Source organism: Rutidosis leptorrhynchoides, chromosome 1 (assembly GCF_046630445.1).
Source record: "Rutidosis leptorrhynchoides isolate AG116_Rl617_1_P2 chromosome 1, CSIRO_AGI_Rlap_v1, whole genome shotgun sequence".
Taxonomy (NCBI): Eukaryota; Viridiplantae; Streptophyta; class Magnoliopsida; order Asterales; family Asteraceae; genus Rutidosis; species Rutidosis leptorrhynchoides.
In genome coordinates this window covers 44,998,264-45,012,083 of record NC_092333.1, presented here as the reverse complement: position 1 = coordinate 45,012,083, position 13,820 = coordinate 44,998,264, and the positions used below count along the sequence as shown (strand labels likewise).

Here is a 13,820-nt window from a genome sequence, read left to right as displayed (position 1 = left end):
TTTCCGTATTTTAAATCGCGTAGCGGTATTTTCTCGATTCGGGCTATGTTTGATCATTCGGGCCAACATATTATAGTCCAAGATATATATTTAGTGAGTATAGGCCCACTTTCCAAGGCAAATCAGATGAAACTCCCACCCATGGCCCACCTTCATCCTTTATTTTGTTTATGGGCTTAGGAAATCATATATATTAACTCATTTATTCACATTTCAAGCCCTAAACCTAAAAACAAAGCATCTCCTCTTATCCACCTTTGTATGGCCGAATTTTGCAGCTCCTCCATCATCAAAATCATCCTCCATGATCATCATAACAACCCTTCATCATCTCTCTAGATTATCGACACAATCGGATGCTCCATTTCGCGATCTACAACCTTCATCTTCTTGTTTCTTGATTAGGGTATAATCACAAACCCTAGATATTTTAATTTCATTTCTTTTTACTGATTTTGATTATATGTTGATGCCATAGTACTTGTATGTTGTTGTGTTGTTGATTTGATGCTTAGAAATGCTCGATTTCATATGTTTTCGGTTTGATCAAAAGCGGACAGCAGCTATTTTTTAAAATCAGTATACTTGACAGATGTTTTTGGTTAATTAAAGTGTATAGATGAGTTCCTCTCATCAATACAATAATTTTAGGCTTTGGATTCATGTTGTTTTGAGTTTCGGATCAAAAGTTATGCCCGATTTAGGGTTTTGTTGAAATTAAAATGTAAAAACGATTTTGATCAGTTGGGGTCCGACTTTGTGACCATATTTGGAGCCTATAGGATGTACCATTGGGTTAGGATTGATGATTAGATGAACATTCATGTTCGGGTCATCGAAATTCGAGCCACGGGTCACCCGAAATGACTAAAACAAGATCTAAAACGGATTAATGAATATGTTTGGCTAATGGATGTAGGTCACGACTTATGAACTGACCTTAGGGTGTTCTTGAGCTCAATAATGTATCGGGTTGGTTGGTTAGACGAGGATATATATAAAATTCGTCGAAAACTGACACTCAAGGCTCAAGTTATGACCCGACGAACTTTTAATTAAACTTATGGTTATAAAATTGAACCTTAGGTTATAAATAATGTTTGGAATTATAATTAAATTACTTATGATATAAAATTAATTAATTTTATTTAAGACTTATGATATATATTTATTATATCATTCAATAATTACTTATGATTTAATTATTCATTTAATTAAACTTATGATTAATAATACATTTTATTATTAATAAAAATACTTATGATAAGTATTAAACTTATGTTATGAGATTATTATATTAAAACTTATAATAAGGATTAATTAATTATTTAATTATTATAAGGCTTAGTTATTATTTAATTATAATTTAATTATTAAATACATGTGGTTTAATAATTATAATTAGAATCTTATGATATGATTAATAATTCATTATTAATTAATAATACTTGTGATATGATTAAAATTTATTATTAATTAATAATACTTATATTATGACTAATATTTAATTAATTAATTAATTACCTATGTTATATTAATTATATCATTTAAACTTATGTTAACTTAATAATTCATTTTAATTTAATTAAACTTATGTTATGACATAATTATACATATTTAACTTTAATTAACATTATAACTTATATTATTATTATAACTTACACTTTTAAAATTAATGTTGACTATGTTTGACCAAGGTTGACTTTTGAGTTGACTTCCGGTTGACTTTGACTTTCAATTGACTTTTATTGACTTTCTAATTAAGGAAACCTTCCTAACTAAAAAACTTTCTAAAAATAGAAACTTTCTAAATATGGAAACTTTCTAAATTTGAAAACTTTCCAAAAATAGAAACTTTCCTAAAATAGAAACTTTCCAAAAATAGAAATTTTTCCAGAAATGGAAACCTGCCAAAAATAGAAATTTTCTAAAAATAGAAAGTACGTGTTACTACGCTGTCCTGATCAAACCGAAGCATACTGAGTGTTGTTCTATGTATACTTGCAACAAGTACTATAGCTATCATACTAAGACTTGACCTAATTTAGTTATTTATATCGACCTGCTTTATTTATAGGTCGGCGTTGTGATCATTCTTGATCACTTACTTCTTTTGCTGTTCGCATATTTATGTGGTTACTTCGTTTGCTGTTAAGGTGAGTTATAGTCCCATTTTTCTATTTAAATCTTTTGGGATGAGAATACATGCAATTTATTTTATATTTTGGACACAAGTGGAGGTTGGTTTAAATTATTTATTGTGAGTTGAACAAAAATATTCCCTAGTCTGGTAACTGTAATCACTAGTTTCTACTGGTGAACGCGAATCCTATGGATAGATCTATCGGGTTTGACAACCCCATTTCGAGCTAGTCGCGCTAGCAATTTATAATCGGAATGTTTAGTACTTCGTATTTAGTTGAAGATACACTTGTTCGGTGTATATTATTTATTATGTTTGGCAAGGGTAAATAAATGGTTAAGTGGTTACCAGGTGGCTCACGGAAAATGGAATAATATTTTTATATGTTTTCTAGCATATAATTTTGTGGTCCAAAATGGAGTTTTTATGTTTTCAAACATAAATTTTTATGGTTTACATTAAATATTGTTTGCAATATTAAACCTATAATTCACTCAACATTTTTGTTGACAGTTACTCGCATGTTTTATTCTCAGGTTCATGATTGATTGCTTCCGCTGTGCTTAGAGAGTCTGCATATTTATGATGGCAGCTTTTGTTAAACATTAACTTGCATTCTATTTTGATACATTTAATAGTGGATGTAGTTGACTTTGTTTTGGTCAACTTTTGGGTTAAGTAATAATGTATGGTTTTTCTAAACTTACATATCTTGGTAGGTTTCCTTTATGGGAAATCATTTTTAAATAAAGAATGCAAGATTATTTATCAAATTCATATAGAGTTGAGATCAAGCTGTGGGACCAAGATAAGGATGGTCGTCAAGTGTACTTTGACGGGTCGTTTTAGTTGGTATCAGAGCCAGGCTCCGGATCAAACGTGCACAGCGAGGACGCTGTGTCCCATTAGGGGGGAGGATTGTAACATCCGTGTTACATCCGTCCCACATCGGTTGGAGAGGGGAACGAAGCATGCCTTATAAGGATGTGGAGACCTTTCCTAGCATGACGCGTTTTGGGACCACGAGCACAGCAGATCTCATGAGAACTCTGCAGTTAAGCGTGCTCAGGCAAGGGCACTACCAGGATGGGTGACCTCCTGGGAAAGTGTTCGTCGTGTGTGGTCGCTAAGAAAAATCCGTGAGCAACCTACGGGGGAGACAAGGGTACGTCCCTATCTCTGCAAAGCAGACAATATCATGCTACGGGGAACGTTAACCTGGGGTGTTACAACATGGGCTGCTAAGAGCTGATCATTGGAGTGTATATACCAATAGTACATACATCTAAAAGCTGTGTATTGTACGAGTACGAATACGGGTGCATATGAGTAGAATTGTTGATGAAACTGAACGAGGATGTAATTGTAAGCATTTTTGTTAAGTAGAAGTACTTTGATATGTGTCTTGAAGTCTTTCAAAAGTGTAAGAATACATATCAAAACACAACATGTATATACATTCTAATGGAGTCGTTAAGTCTTCGTTAGTCGTTACATGTAAGTGTTGTTTTGAAACCTTTAAGTGAACGATCTCAATTAATGTTGTTAACCCAATGTTTATTATATCAAATGAGATGTTAAATTATTATGTTATCATGATATTATGATGTATGAATATCTCTTAATATGATATATATATTAAAATATCGTTACAACGATAATCGTTACATATAAGTCTCGTTTCGTAATTCTTGAGTTAGTAGTCTTGTTTTTACATATGTAGTTCATTGTTAACACACTTAATGATATATTTAAATATCATTTTATCATGTTAAATATAGTGTATCAATATCTTAATATGATACATATGTATTTAGTAGACGTTATCATAACGATAATCGTTATATATATCATTTCGAGTTTCTTAACTTAGTAATCTCATTTCTTATGTATATCACACATTGTTAATATACTTAGTGAGATACTTACTCATCATAATCTCATGTCAACCATATATATATGTCTATATATACCACAACATGCAGTTTTTACAAATTTGTAACGTTCGTGAATCGCCGGTCAACTTGGGTGATCAATTGTCTATATGAAACTTATTTCATTTAATCAAGTCTTAACAAGTTTGATTGCTTAACACGTTGGAAACATTTAGTCATGTAAATATCAATCTCAATTAATATATATAAACATGGAAAAGTTCGGGTCACTACATCCGCTGTGCATTTGCTCATTTTAAAGATATTACATGGAGTCGTTCATGACATATTTAGGACAGTGCCTCGCAATGTGACTAAATGTTGATGACTTCGTCCAGATGGATTAGGACGGGTCGCTTCATTTCGGACTCTTTCTTTTTTGAATGGAAGTTCTTTGGTTTTCTTTTAATATAACTTTTGTTGAGTTGTAATCACTTGAATCCAATAATTTGCTTGAAATCCAACGGACCAATCAGAGTGCGACATGTGGCGCAACAATCACATGTGATTGAAAAAAAAAAATTAAATTTTTTTTTTTGAAAATTCTTTTTGTGAAAAAAAAATTTTACAAATTTTTTTTTTCTAAAATTTTTTCGATTTTTTTTATAAAAATTTAGCATGTCAAATCCAATCACATGTGATTGTCAAACCCAATCACATTGTAAAACACAATCACATGTGATTCTGCATGTCAAATCCAATCACATGTGATTGAAAAAAAAAATTTTTAATTTTTTTTTTCAAAAAAAATTTCAACAAGAAACAGACTTTAATTTGGTGATTTGATTAAGTTTATTAGCGTTTCTTGATCATATCTTTAAATTTTCAGACTTTAATTCAGTGATTTGATCAAAAACTTGGTGTTTAAAAGTTTTAGCACAAATTTACTGAAATTCGTCATTTTACTAAATAATTTTTTTTCCAATCATATGTGGTTGGATTTGACATGCAGAATCACATGTGATTGAGTTTTACAATCACATGTGATTGGCATGAAGAATCACATGTGATTTACTGCATGTCAAATTGAATCACATGTGATTGAAAAAAAATTCAAAAAAAAAAAATTTCAAAAAAAAAAAAAATTCAAAATTTTTTTTTCAAAATTTTTTTTTTTTATATTTTTTTTCAATCGCATGTGATTATCGCGCCACGTGTCGCACTCCGATTAGTCCTTTAGATCTCAATTTAAAAGTTAGTTTCATTTGAATATAACTTTTGTTTATTGTAAAAACAAACTTGTAATTTAATATAACAAAGGTCTTTCACAATGAATTTGTTTTTTCGGAAAGACAAAAAGTGTAAATGTCCATTCAAATAATAAGCCTTGAAAAATTTGAGCCAAATCTAAATAATAAACTCCTCGTTATACAATACGAGCTTAGTTCTTTCTTTAGAATGAATTTTTCTAGAGCTCAAATTGGTTTCCTTTAGAAAAAAAACAACGAACTCAAACACCCATTACGAATAATGAACTCAAACACCCTTTACGAATTTATACATTCTTCAATGAATATATACACATACCCAACCACTAAACTTTAAACTCACAAAAGATTAGAAGATTACCTTCATACGGATAGGCTATTAACCCTTTAATATATATGGTTTCTATCTATTTCTTTTTTTTTAAACGTCAATTTTAGCATCGAATCCTCTCATTTGTCACCGACAAACCCGTTTGAAAGAAACTTCTCGCATCCATCGCGCAAAGAGTACACGGAATGCTTTAGGTTAACTACTTGGTCCGCACAGAGTGAATGATACCAGAGTCACAACCTTGAGAACACTCCCCCAGAATTTGAATATGAACTTATTTATTTAAGGATATGTGCCCATAACCAAACTGAGGCTTTTTACCACTCAACCAATAGTTCGATGATATATGATTTATATCTATTAATTATGTTTTTAGGATTTTCACTAATAGCTTACTCTTTAACTAGTTTGAAATATAATTTCCGAAGAATAGCAATCATTTGAAAAACTTACATTTTACAATCACATATATTACCATATATTACAAGCAAAAGACAAAGGGAAATTGCCCCTTTGCTCATTTTTTTTTTTTTTTTTTTTTTTTTTTTTTTTTTTTTTTTTTTGAAAGGCAATGTTAGTGGTTAGAGTTAATTCACGAAAATCCCCCCCCCCCCGAGACTCGAACCCTTGGTCTCCTCGAACACCATGTTAACATGGTGACCAATGAGGCAAAGCCCCATTGGCTGCCCCTTTGCTCATTACTACTAACATTACATAACAGTTAAACCATCAAACCCTTAATCACCCTAAGAAAAACAAATTAATCAACCACACTTCACACCTCGATTTTGGAAATCTTAGGCACATGAACAGGGAACTCATGGATCTCATCCATCCAAGGGTTTTTCTCCTTCGTTGGATCGATGGTCCTCAAAGCTCTCCAAACCGCACTATTACATTTAAAACCCGAACCAAAAGCAATTTGCCACGAACGATCTCCCTTCTTTATTCTACCTTTAGCTTCGGAATACGCTAGTTCATACCACAATGAGCTACTCGACGTGTTACCAAACCTATAAAGCGTCATTCTAGAAGGTTCCATATGCCAATCGGATAACTCAAGATTCTTTTCCAACTCATCTAGAACCGCTCTTCCTCCCGCGTGAATACAAAAATGCTCAAACGCGAGCTTAAAATCCGGGATGTAAGGTTTAATTTTCATTTTGAAAACTTTTCTAGCAACTAATGTCACGAAAAATAATAGTTGTTCCGACATAGGAAGTACTAAAGGCCCAAGTGTTGTGATGTTGGCTTTCAGTGCTTCACCAGCAACTGCCATAAGATCTTTCGAAAGAGCTACGCCAATCTTTTTATCGTTATCTTCTTCTTGGAAAACACAACTATAACATCTATCATCTGCACCCTTATGGGTGCGAACAGTGTGAATCAATTGATATTTTGAACGACGTCTGTCACTAGAACGATTAGATAACAGAACCGCGGCACCACCCATACGAAATAGACAGTTTGACACAAGCATAGACCGGTTGTTCCCAAAGTACCAATTCAATGTGATGTTTTCCATACTAACCACCAAAGCATAGGAATTAGGGTTCACCTATTTTTAACAAAAAAACCAAAAAAAGTATTAGTTTCATTTATTCTAAACATTTTCACATTGTAATTGAGCGTATAGCATATTTTTGACACTGATTAGTCATGACCAAATGATATAATCATTCAAAAATCTTGTTACGTGTTGAATAACTCGTCACGTGTTAAATTTGAAATTTTGATTCTGGACTTTAATGGGTTTGTAATGTTTTAGAAAATAAGAACGAATAAAGAGTTTTGGTTGTTCAGTTAACATGTAAGAATAGACATAACAACACATACATTTATCTAAATCTGGAAACTTAATACACTACTATTAGAAATTTAAAATGTAGAGATTAAATAAAATTAAAATCATAAAAGTATTAGGCTAGGCCATGTTGTCTAAGATCTGGATCTACACGTTTCTATAGTAAATTACTAAAAGAGATGTCTCTGTATGACACTCTATAACATGGTGGGTAATGGGCATAGTGGACCCATGAACACGACAATTCGAACTCATTTTTAGTAAAGGTGTTCATATATATCGACAAAATAATTGGTGTTTTTTTTATATATAAAAACATAAACTCTATACAGTATTCACATGGGAGTATCTATAATAAATTGATAAAATATATTTGAACGAGGAAAACTCACAAAAATGACAGTCATTAATAGAATTAAAAAATTATTATCAACCTTTGAATTTTTTCTAACGATGGCACTAACGGCTCTTCTAACGATTGAAACAACGGCTCTTCTTAACGAGCATAAAGTGTTATACATAGTAACTATATGTTGACTTTAAAATGACAGTCATTATAGTGTATAATAATGTCATACGTGTAAACAATATTTTTTATTTTTTAGAACAGCAATTTTGGCATCGAATCCTCTCATTTGACACTCACGCATCCGTTGGAAAGAAGCTCCACGCATCCAGTGCACAAAGCGTACACAGAATGATTTAGGTTAACTGCTTAGCCCGCACAGAGTACAGAATTACCAAAGGCACAACACTCCCCGGAATTTGAACATGCACATATGTTTTCAAGGATACGAGCCCACAACCAACTGAGGTTTTTTACCACTCAACCATTACGTGTTAACAACATTTTTAAAGCTATCATTAGAAAAATCTTAAAATCTGATACTTTATTATTATAAAGTCATATAAAAAAAAACCTTCTCTGTGTATCACCTAATAGCCAAAAAATGAAATTAGAAAATGAAATAATCAATTTCATATAAATAACCGAAAAAAATAAAAATGTACCTGTAGAAGTTGTTTAGCAAGATCAATTGATATCAAACCAGCACTACAACCCATTCCACCAAGATTATAACTCAAAATATTGCCTCTAAGTTTATAATGATTAACCACCATAGAACTAAGTGAAGGTGTAGGACAAAACAAACTACAATTCACAATAAGTATCCCAATTTCCTTAGCTTTTACACCCGTTTTCGCCAATAATTCATCTATCGCGCCAAACATAACCATTTCCGCTTCTTTTCTAGCTTCCGCCATACATGGATTTGGTGGAACTTGCAAAACTGCCTCAGGGAAATACGTTTTTTGTCCTAATCCAGAACGTTCTAGAATCTTCTTTTGAAACGCTAGATTCTCATCACTAAATGTACCTGCCATATTAGAATGTTCCATAAATATTTCGCGTGTTACAATATGTGAGTCTTTTGGCTTGTAACACGCGAAATCTACTAAATAAACCTTTTTAGGACGACTCATGAAGTAAAGAGTGGCTAAAAACACGAGTAAAGCAGAACAAACAACGACGGTTAAAAGATTGAACCGAAGATGTTGCCATAAGTTGATTAAATCTTGTGATGTGAGCGTTGATAAATGCAGGGGCGGAGCTATGCATGTGAGAGTGGTTGCACGTGCCCCCACTCAACACCTATATCCTCCATATATTAAGTATGTCTTCAGTACTAATATACTGTGCCACCGTAAAAAGAGAGTATATATTATTGTTTGCCTATATGAGCCCTCAACTTATAAAGTGTAGTATACCAACATCAAAGATGGGACCCTCTATTTAAGTGGCTGACATCTTAAAATATATATATTAGAGCAATATTTATAAAATATAAAAAGTAAACCAAGTTATATACATTAGGTCCCATGGAAAACACTTTACACATGCAATACATTAAACGAGGTAGCTGAAACAGATCATATAGTAAAAATGTGAAGTCACAAAATCAATACTTTTACACATTATGTGCTATATCGTTTTTCCTTTGTTCGCTCTCATTTTAACGTTTCTTGCAATTTACACTTTAAATCACTATAGCCATAATAATCGTAAGTTGGATTCACTAATAACAACATGTTATAATCAAATCTGAACTTTATAATCAATTACACAAGTCAACCACATTGAATTTTGCTATTATAATTAACGTTAATTTTTACTTAAGGCCAATAGGTAAAATTTTATTTTTGTGCCACCACTGAACATATTTTCTGGCTCCGCCCCTGGATAAATGTATTGAAACAATTGCTAGGAGTGGGATTAATAAAAGGTACATAAAATGTGAGATTAAGTAATGATACCCTAATTTGACATATTTAAGTTTAACTGATAATAAGAAGTTGGGAAGTGATGGTTTTGATGAATCTGCCATTTTTTTGAGAGAAATGTTGATTTTTAGAAGATTGGGATTTGAAAGAAAAATGAAGAAAAAAAATGGGATTTATATAAAGTTGGTGTGAATGTAACTACTACTAATTATAAAAATACAACTACCTCCCAACGAACTTTTTAATGGTTAACCAGGATGTGCATTCAATACGCCAGCCAGCTAAAAAATTACTGGCGGCTAAGGTTTGATCATATGCTTGGTTGGAGTTGACAAATTAGGCTTGATCAATTTCGACCCAATATATTCGGGAAGGTTAGAAATTGTAACGTATTAATCCGAGTAGGTCGGGTATATTATAGTAAAAAATATTTGTTATCTCAAATAGCTTAAACGAGGTAAATCTTTTTTGTTTATGTTGTGATATATATCTATATACTTTTTTTTTTTTTTTTTTTTTTTTTAACTTTCATCGTTTATACTCCGCATACATTATGGTGTATGCGTCATCTTATTATCTATATTTATCACACTTTTTGTTATATTAGTCTACCACATTTTTTCTTTTTTTAAAAGTCAATCGCACACATCCAACACGAATATATATAGATAATGTTCACCTCATAACTTCAAAATCAGGGGGCAACTGTATGCCGCTAGTTCAACTGCCCTTTAATATTGTACCACAAATATTATGATGTTAAAATAAAAGAAAAGAATTTGGTATCAAATATGTTGAGCATTCGCTTTCTAATTAGATCACAATAGTCATTTCCACCGAAAAATATATATTTTACCAAAGTTTTATAAAGTTTAAACAACTGACATGTAAAATTGTAAACCATAAGAACTTTTAAATTATAAAAACTTTTTTTATGATTTAAATGTAAGTAGCTCGGGTGATAAATGGAAGTGGGCCTTGGAAACTGATGGAATTTATAGAACAAAATCGATGCTTTACTCATTGATGAAAAAAGACTGACCAATTCTAATTGGGGGTGAAACTCTCCGAAACAATGTTATTCCGCAAAAAGTCGGTATCTTCGTCTGGAGAGCTAGCCAAAAGCGGATCCCGGTAAGAGTCAAACTCGATAAACGTCGTATTGATTTGGATTCTATTCTTTGCTCGGTTTGCAAGAATGTTATTGAAACGGTGGAACATAGTTTGACACAATGCCCGCATGTGCTTGAGATATGGAATCAATTTTTCAAGTGTTGTGGAATCTCCCTAACGATAACTCTATTTCGCTTGAACAAATCTTCGATGATACATCTATGATTCCTACGCTTTCAAGGCAAGGAAAAACCATTTGGCAAAGTGCTAAATGGTTCTGCTCATATGCCCTTTGGAAAGCTCGGAATGAAGTAATTTTCAAGAATGTGTGGAATGCTTTGAAAATATTAGCCAATATCCAAACGACATGCTTCGGTTGGGTATCTGAACGCCTCAAGGAATCCTCGTTGGAATGACATCAGTGACTAATTAACCCGGGTTTATACGTACGCCTCATCTTCGAACACCAGAAGGGGGATCCGTTAATTTTGGCTGCGCAATAGTTCTCGATTTTCTCGATTTGGATTGCTAAGTATTGTTCCTTAGATTTTTAGTCTCTTGTACATAGGTCTTAGCGGTTTTGTTTTGTACGGTCATCGTTGACCTCGATTGTGTAACTTTTGCTTTATCAATAAAATTGTTTGCTTTTTAAAAAATAAAATAAAAAATGTAAGTATGTTATAAATGTAAGTACTCCGTATATATAATGGAACCAACTTTTTGGTTTGTTAACAAGATGGATGGCCATTGACATGTGGGAATAGTCTACATTTGGCCGGGACCATTTAGGCTTTGTAGCTCAATACACAATTAATTAGATAATGTATCACACTCCGATTATGTTATTGTGTTTTTTGTATTAAAATTTGGAAAATAAAATAAAAACTTAATAAATAAATTCACCAATGATAAACTTAATGCATTTGGTCTATGTGTTTTTTATATGTCATTCTAAGGAGTACAACTCTAATTTGGTACATAGCCTTTTTATAAGCTAAACATGGTTCACGGTTCAATCGTTGGGCTTACTACTATGAGTTTTTATTTACTAGTATGTTATTTCCTTAATTAAAGAAAATGTTATTCAACCAAATAAATCAAAATCAAAATGACAATTTTAAGTGAAAGTAATGTGCTACTCCGTATATACTAAATATTGCCAGCTATTGTTGTTTGATGTTAGCAGGAGTTGCATGTGCATAAAGGGTTTTAAAAAATAAAAATAAAAAGAGGGAAAAACAAAAGATGATTTGCAGACGTGCAAGTAGGTTTGAGCGATCTGGGCTTACTTGTCATTAAAACTGGATGTCGAAATTTCACAAACTTTTGTATAGTCATCGAGACAAACAAAATAAGCCTCTGTTATTATGGGTTAAATATTAAAGATAAATATGACTTGCTAATTTAAGTTTGAGTTATCAAGTAATCGAGGATCAAACAACAATACAAGTAAAAAGATCTTTTTAAGTTCATAGTCATACAAGCTAATTGTAATTTAAAATATTTGTTTGAATAATATTTCGCTACTGTATATAAATAAATACATTATAAATATTTAAAATTTTGATCTCCTCTAATATTTTAGTTCTTATTCAGTTGCACACTATGCACAATATGCCAATATGTGTCGAAAATGTCTTGTCTTTTTGTTGTTTTCTTTTTCATATGATGTATTATCCGTATTTGTTAATCATATATAATAATAATAGTAATAATAAAAAAATAATAATAATAACATAATGTTATACTAAAACTACAAATTTATATATTAGAGTTAATTATACTATTAGTCTATGTAGTTTACCCAAAATTATATATGTAGTCCTTTGCTATTTAGTATTATACCGGTAGTCCTTATGATTTGATAAATGCACAACACTGGTTCTATATTTAATGTCAGTTAAATTATTTCGTTATATAAGTACATGTGTTAAGCACATGATGGGCAATTTGATGATTTTATTTAAAAAAAACTCTTAATATAAACCCCTAATCGTACGAATATGTATTTGTCATTCATCTCTCGAATTTTTCTTCTCATTTCCTCCTCTCTAGTTTAGGGTTCTTAAGTTTACGAGTTTTCAAATCTTCCACCTTCGATTCAATTAAATCTGTTGGTTGAATGTTGGTTAATGCAATAAACGATAAACTTAAGTATGATTAACCAAAATAATATGTTTTGATGATGACACACACATATGCATAAGTGACGACTGACATCTTAACATAAAACACGCAAGGTCGCTAATCCATACTTTATCTTGCAAATGACCAAGTCAAACATAGGTTAAAGAATGAAATTAAAAGTTCAGCTAAACACACGGTCGAGGTACGGTCGACCGCATAGTCAACCGTGAAACCCCAAAATTGAATTGCAACGCAGTTTTGTGAAAACAAGTTGCACGATCGCCACCACGGTCAACCGCAGTGCGACCGCAGTTTTCTCTGTTACCGTTTTTGACCACATAAAGTTTGACTAGTTCCTGACATCTATAATTCATGAAACCTTTCTCAACATGCTTAGAATAGATGTCTTCTGAAAGGACCCGTTCATATCCATTATAAACGATTCACAATAGTTGATTACATCGCAAGGTATTTGACCTCTAAATGATACATTTTACAAACATTGCATTCATTTTTAAAAGACAAACTTTCATTATAATGAAAGTTGACAGGCATGCACACTATCCCATACTATATCCAAACTATGAATTACTTATTATCAATCTTGATGAACTCAATGACTCGAATGCAACGTCTTTTGAAATATGTCATGAATGACTCCAAGTAATATCTCTAAAATGAGCAAATGCACAGCGGAAGATTTCTTTCATACCTGAGAATAAACATGCTTTAAAGTGTCAACCAAAAGGTTGGTGAGTTCATTAGTTTATCATAAATAATCATTTCATAATTTTAATAGACCACAAGATTTCATATTTCCATTTCTCATAAACATCATGCATAAAAATCATTCATATGGATTGAACACCTGATAATC

At 31.8% G+C, this 13,820-nt stretch overlaps 1 protein-coding gene across 3 annotated transcripts; it reads right to left on the bottom strand.

The window, feature by feature from the left end:
* Nucleotides 1-6,306: 6,306 nt before the first annotated feature.
* Nucleotides 6,307-9,849, bottom strand: LOC139859410 (3-ketoacyl-CoA synthase 11-like). Of its 3 annotated transcripts, none has more exons than XM_071848211.1 (3): nt 9,648-9,849; nt 8,432-9,000; nt 6,307-7,174 (listed from the first exon to the last, which is right to left on the bottom strand). In XM_071848211.1, the coding sequence occupies exons 1-3, from the start codon at nt 9,805-9,807 to the stop codon at nt 6,392-6,394; spliced, it is 1,512 nt and encodes a 503-aa protein (XP_071704312.1). In that variant the 5' UTR covers nt 9,808-9,849; the 3' UTR covers nt 6,307-6,391. The 3 variants fall into 3 exon arrangements, with proteins under 3 accessions (XP_071704312.1, XP_071704309.1, XP_071704304.1); XM_071848208.1 differs by having other exon boundaries at nt 8,432-9,027; nt 9,675-9,849; XM_071848203.1 differs by lacking the exon at nt 9,648-9,849 and having other exon boundaries at nt 8,432-9,016.
* Nucleotides 9,850-13,820: the final 3,971 nt, after the last annotated feature.

Excerpts from the sequence above, each read along its gene's own strand:
- LOC139859410 (XM_071848211.1), bottom strand. The coding sequence starts at position 9,807 with ATGGCAGATTCATCAAAACCATCACTTCCCAACTTCTTATTATCAGTT. Across the intron at positions 9,001-9,647 it reads TTTATCCAGGGGCGGAGCCA|AAGATTTAATCAACTTATGG; the intron begins GAAAATATGTTC and ends CGCTCACATCAC. Across the intron at positions 7,175-8,431 it reads TTGCTAAACAACTTCTACAG|GTGAACCCTAATTCCTATGC; the intron begins GTACATTTTTAT and ends TGTTAAAAATAG.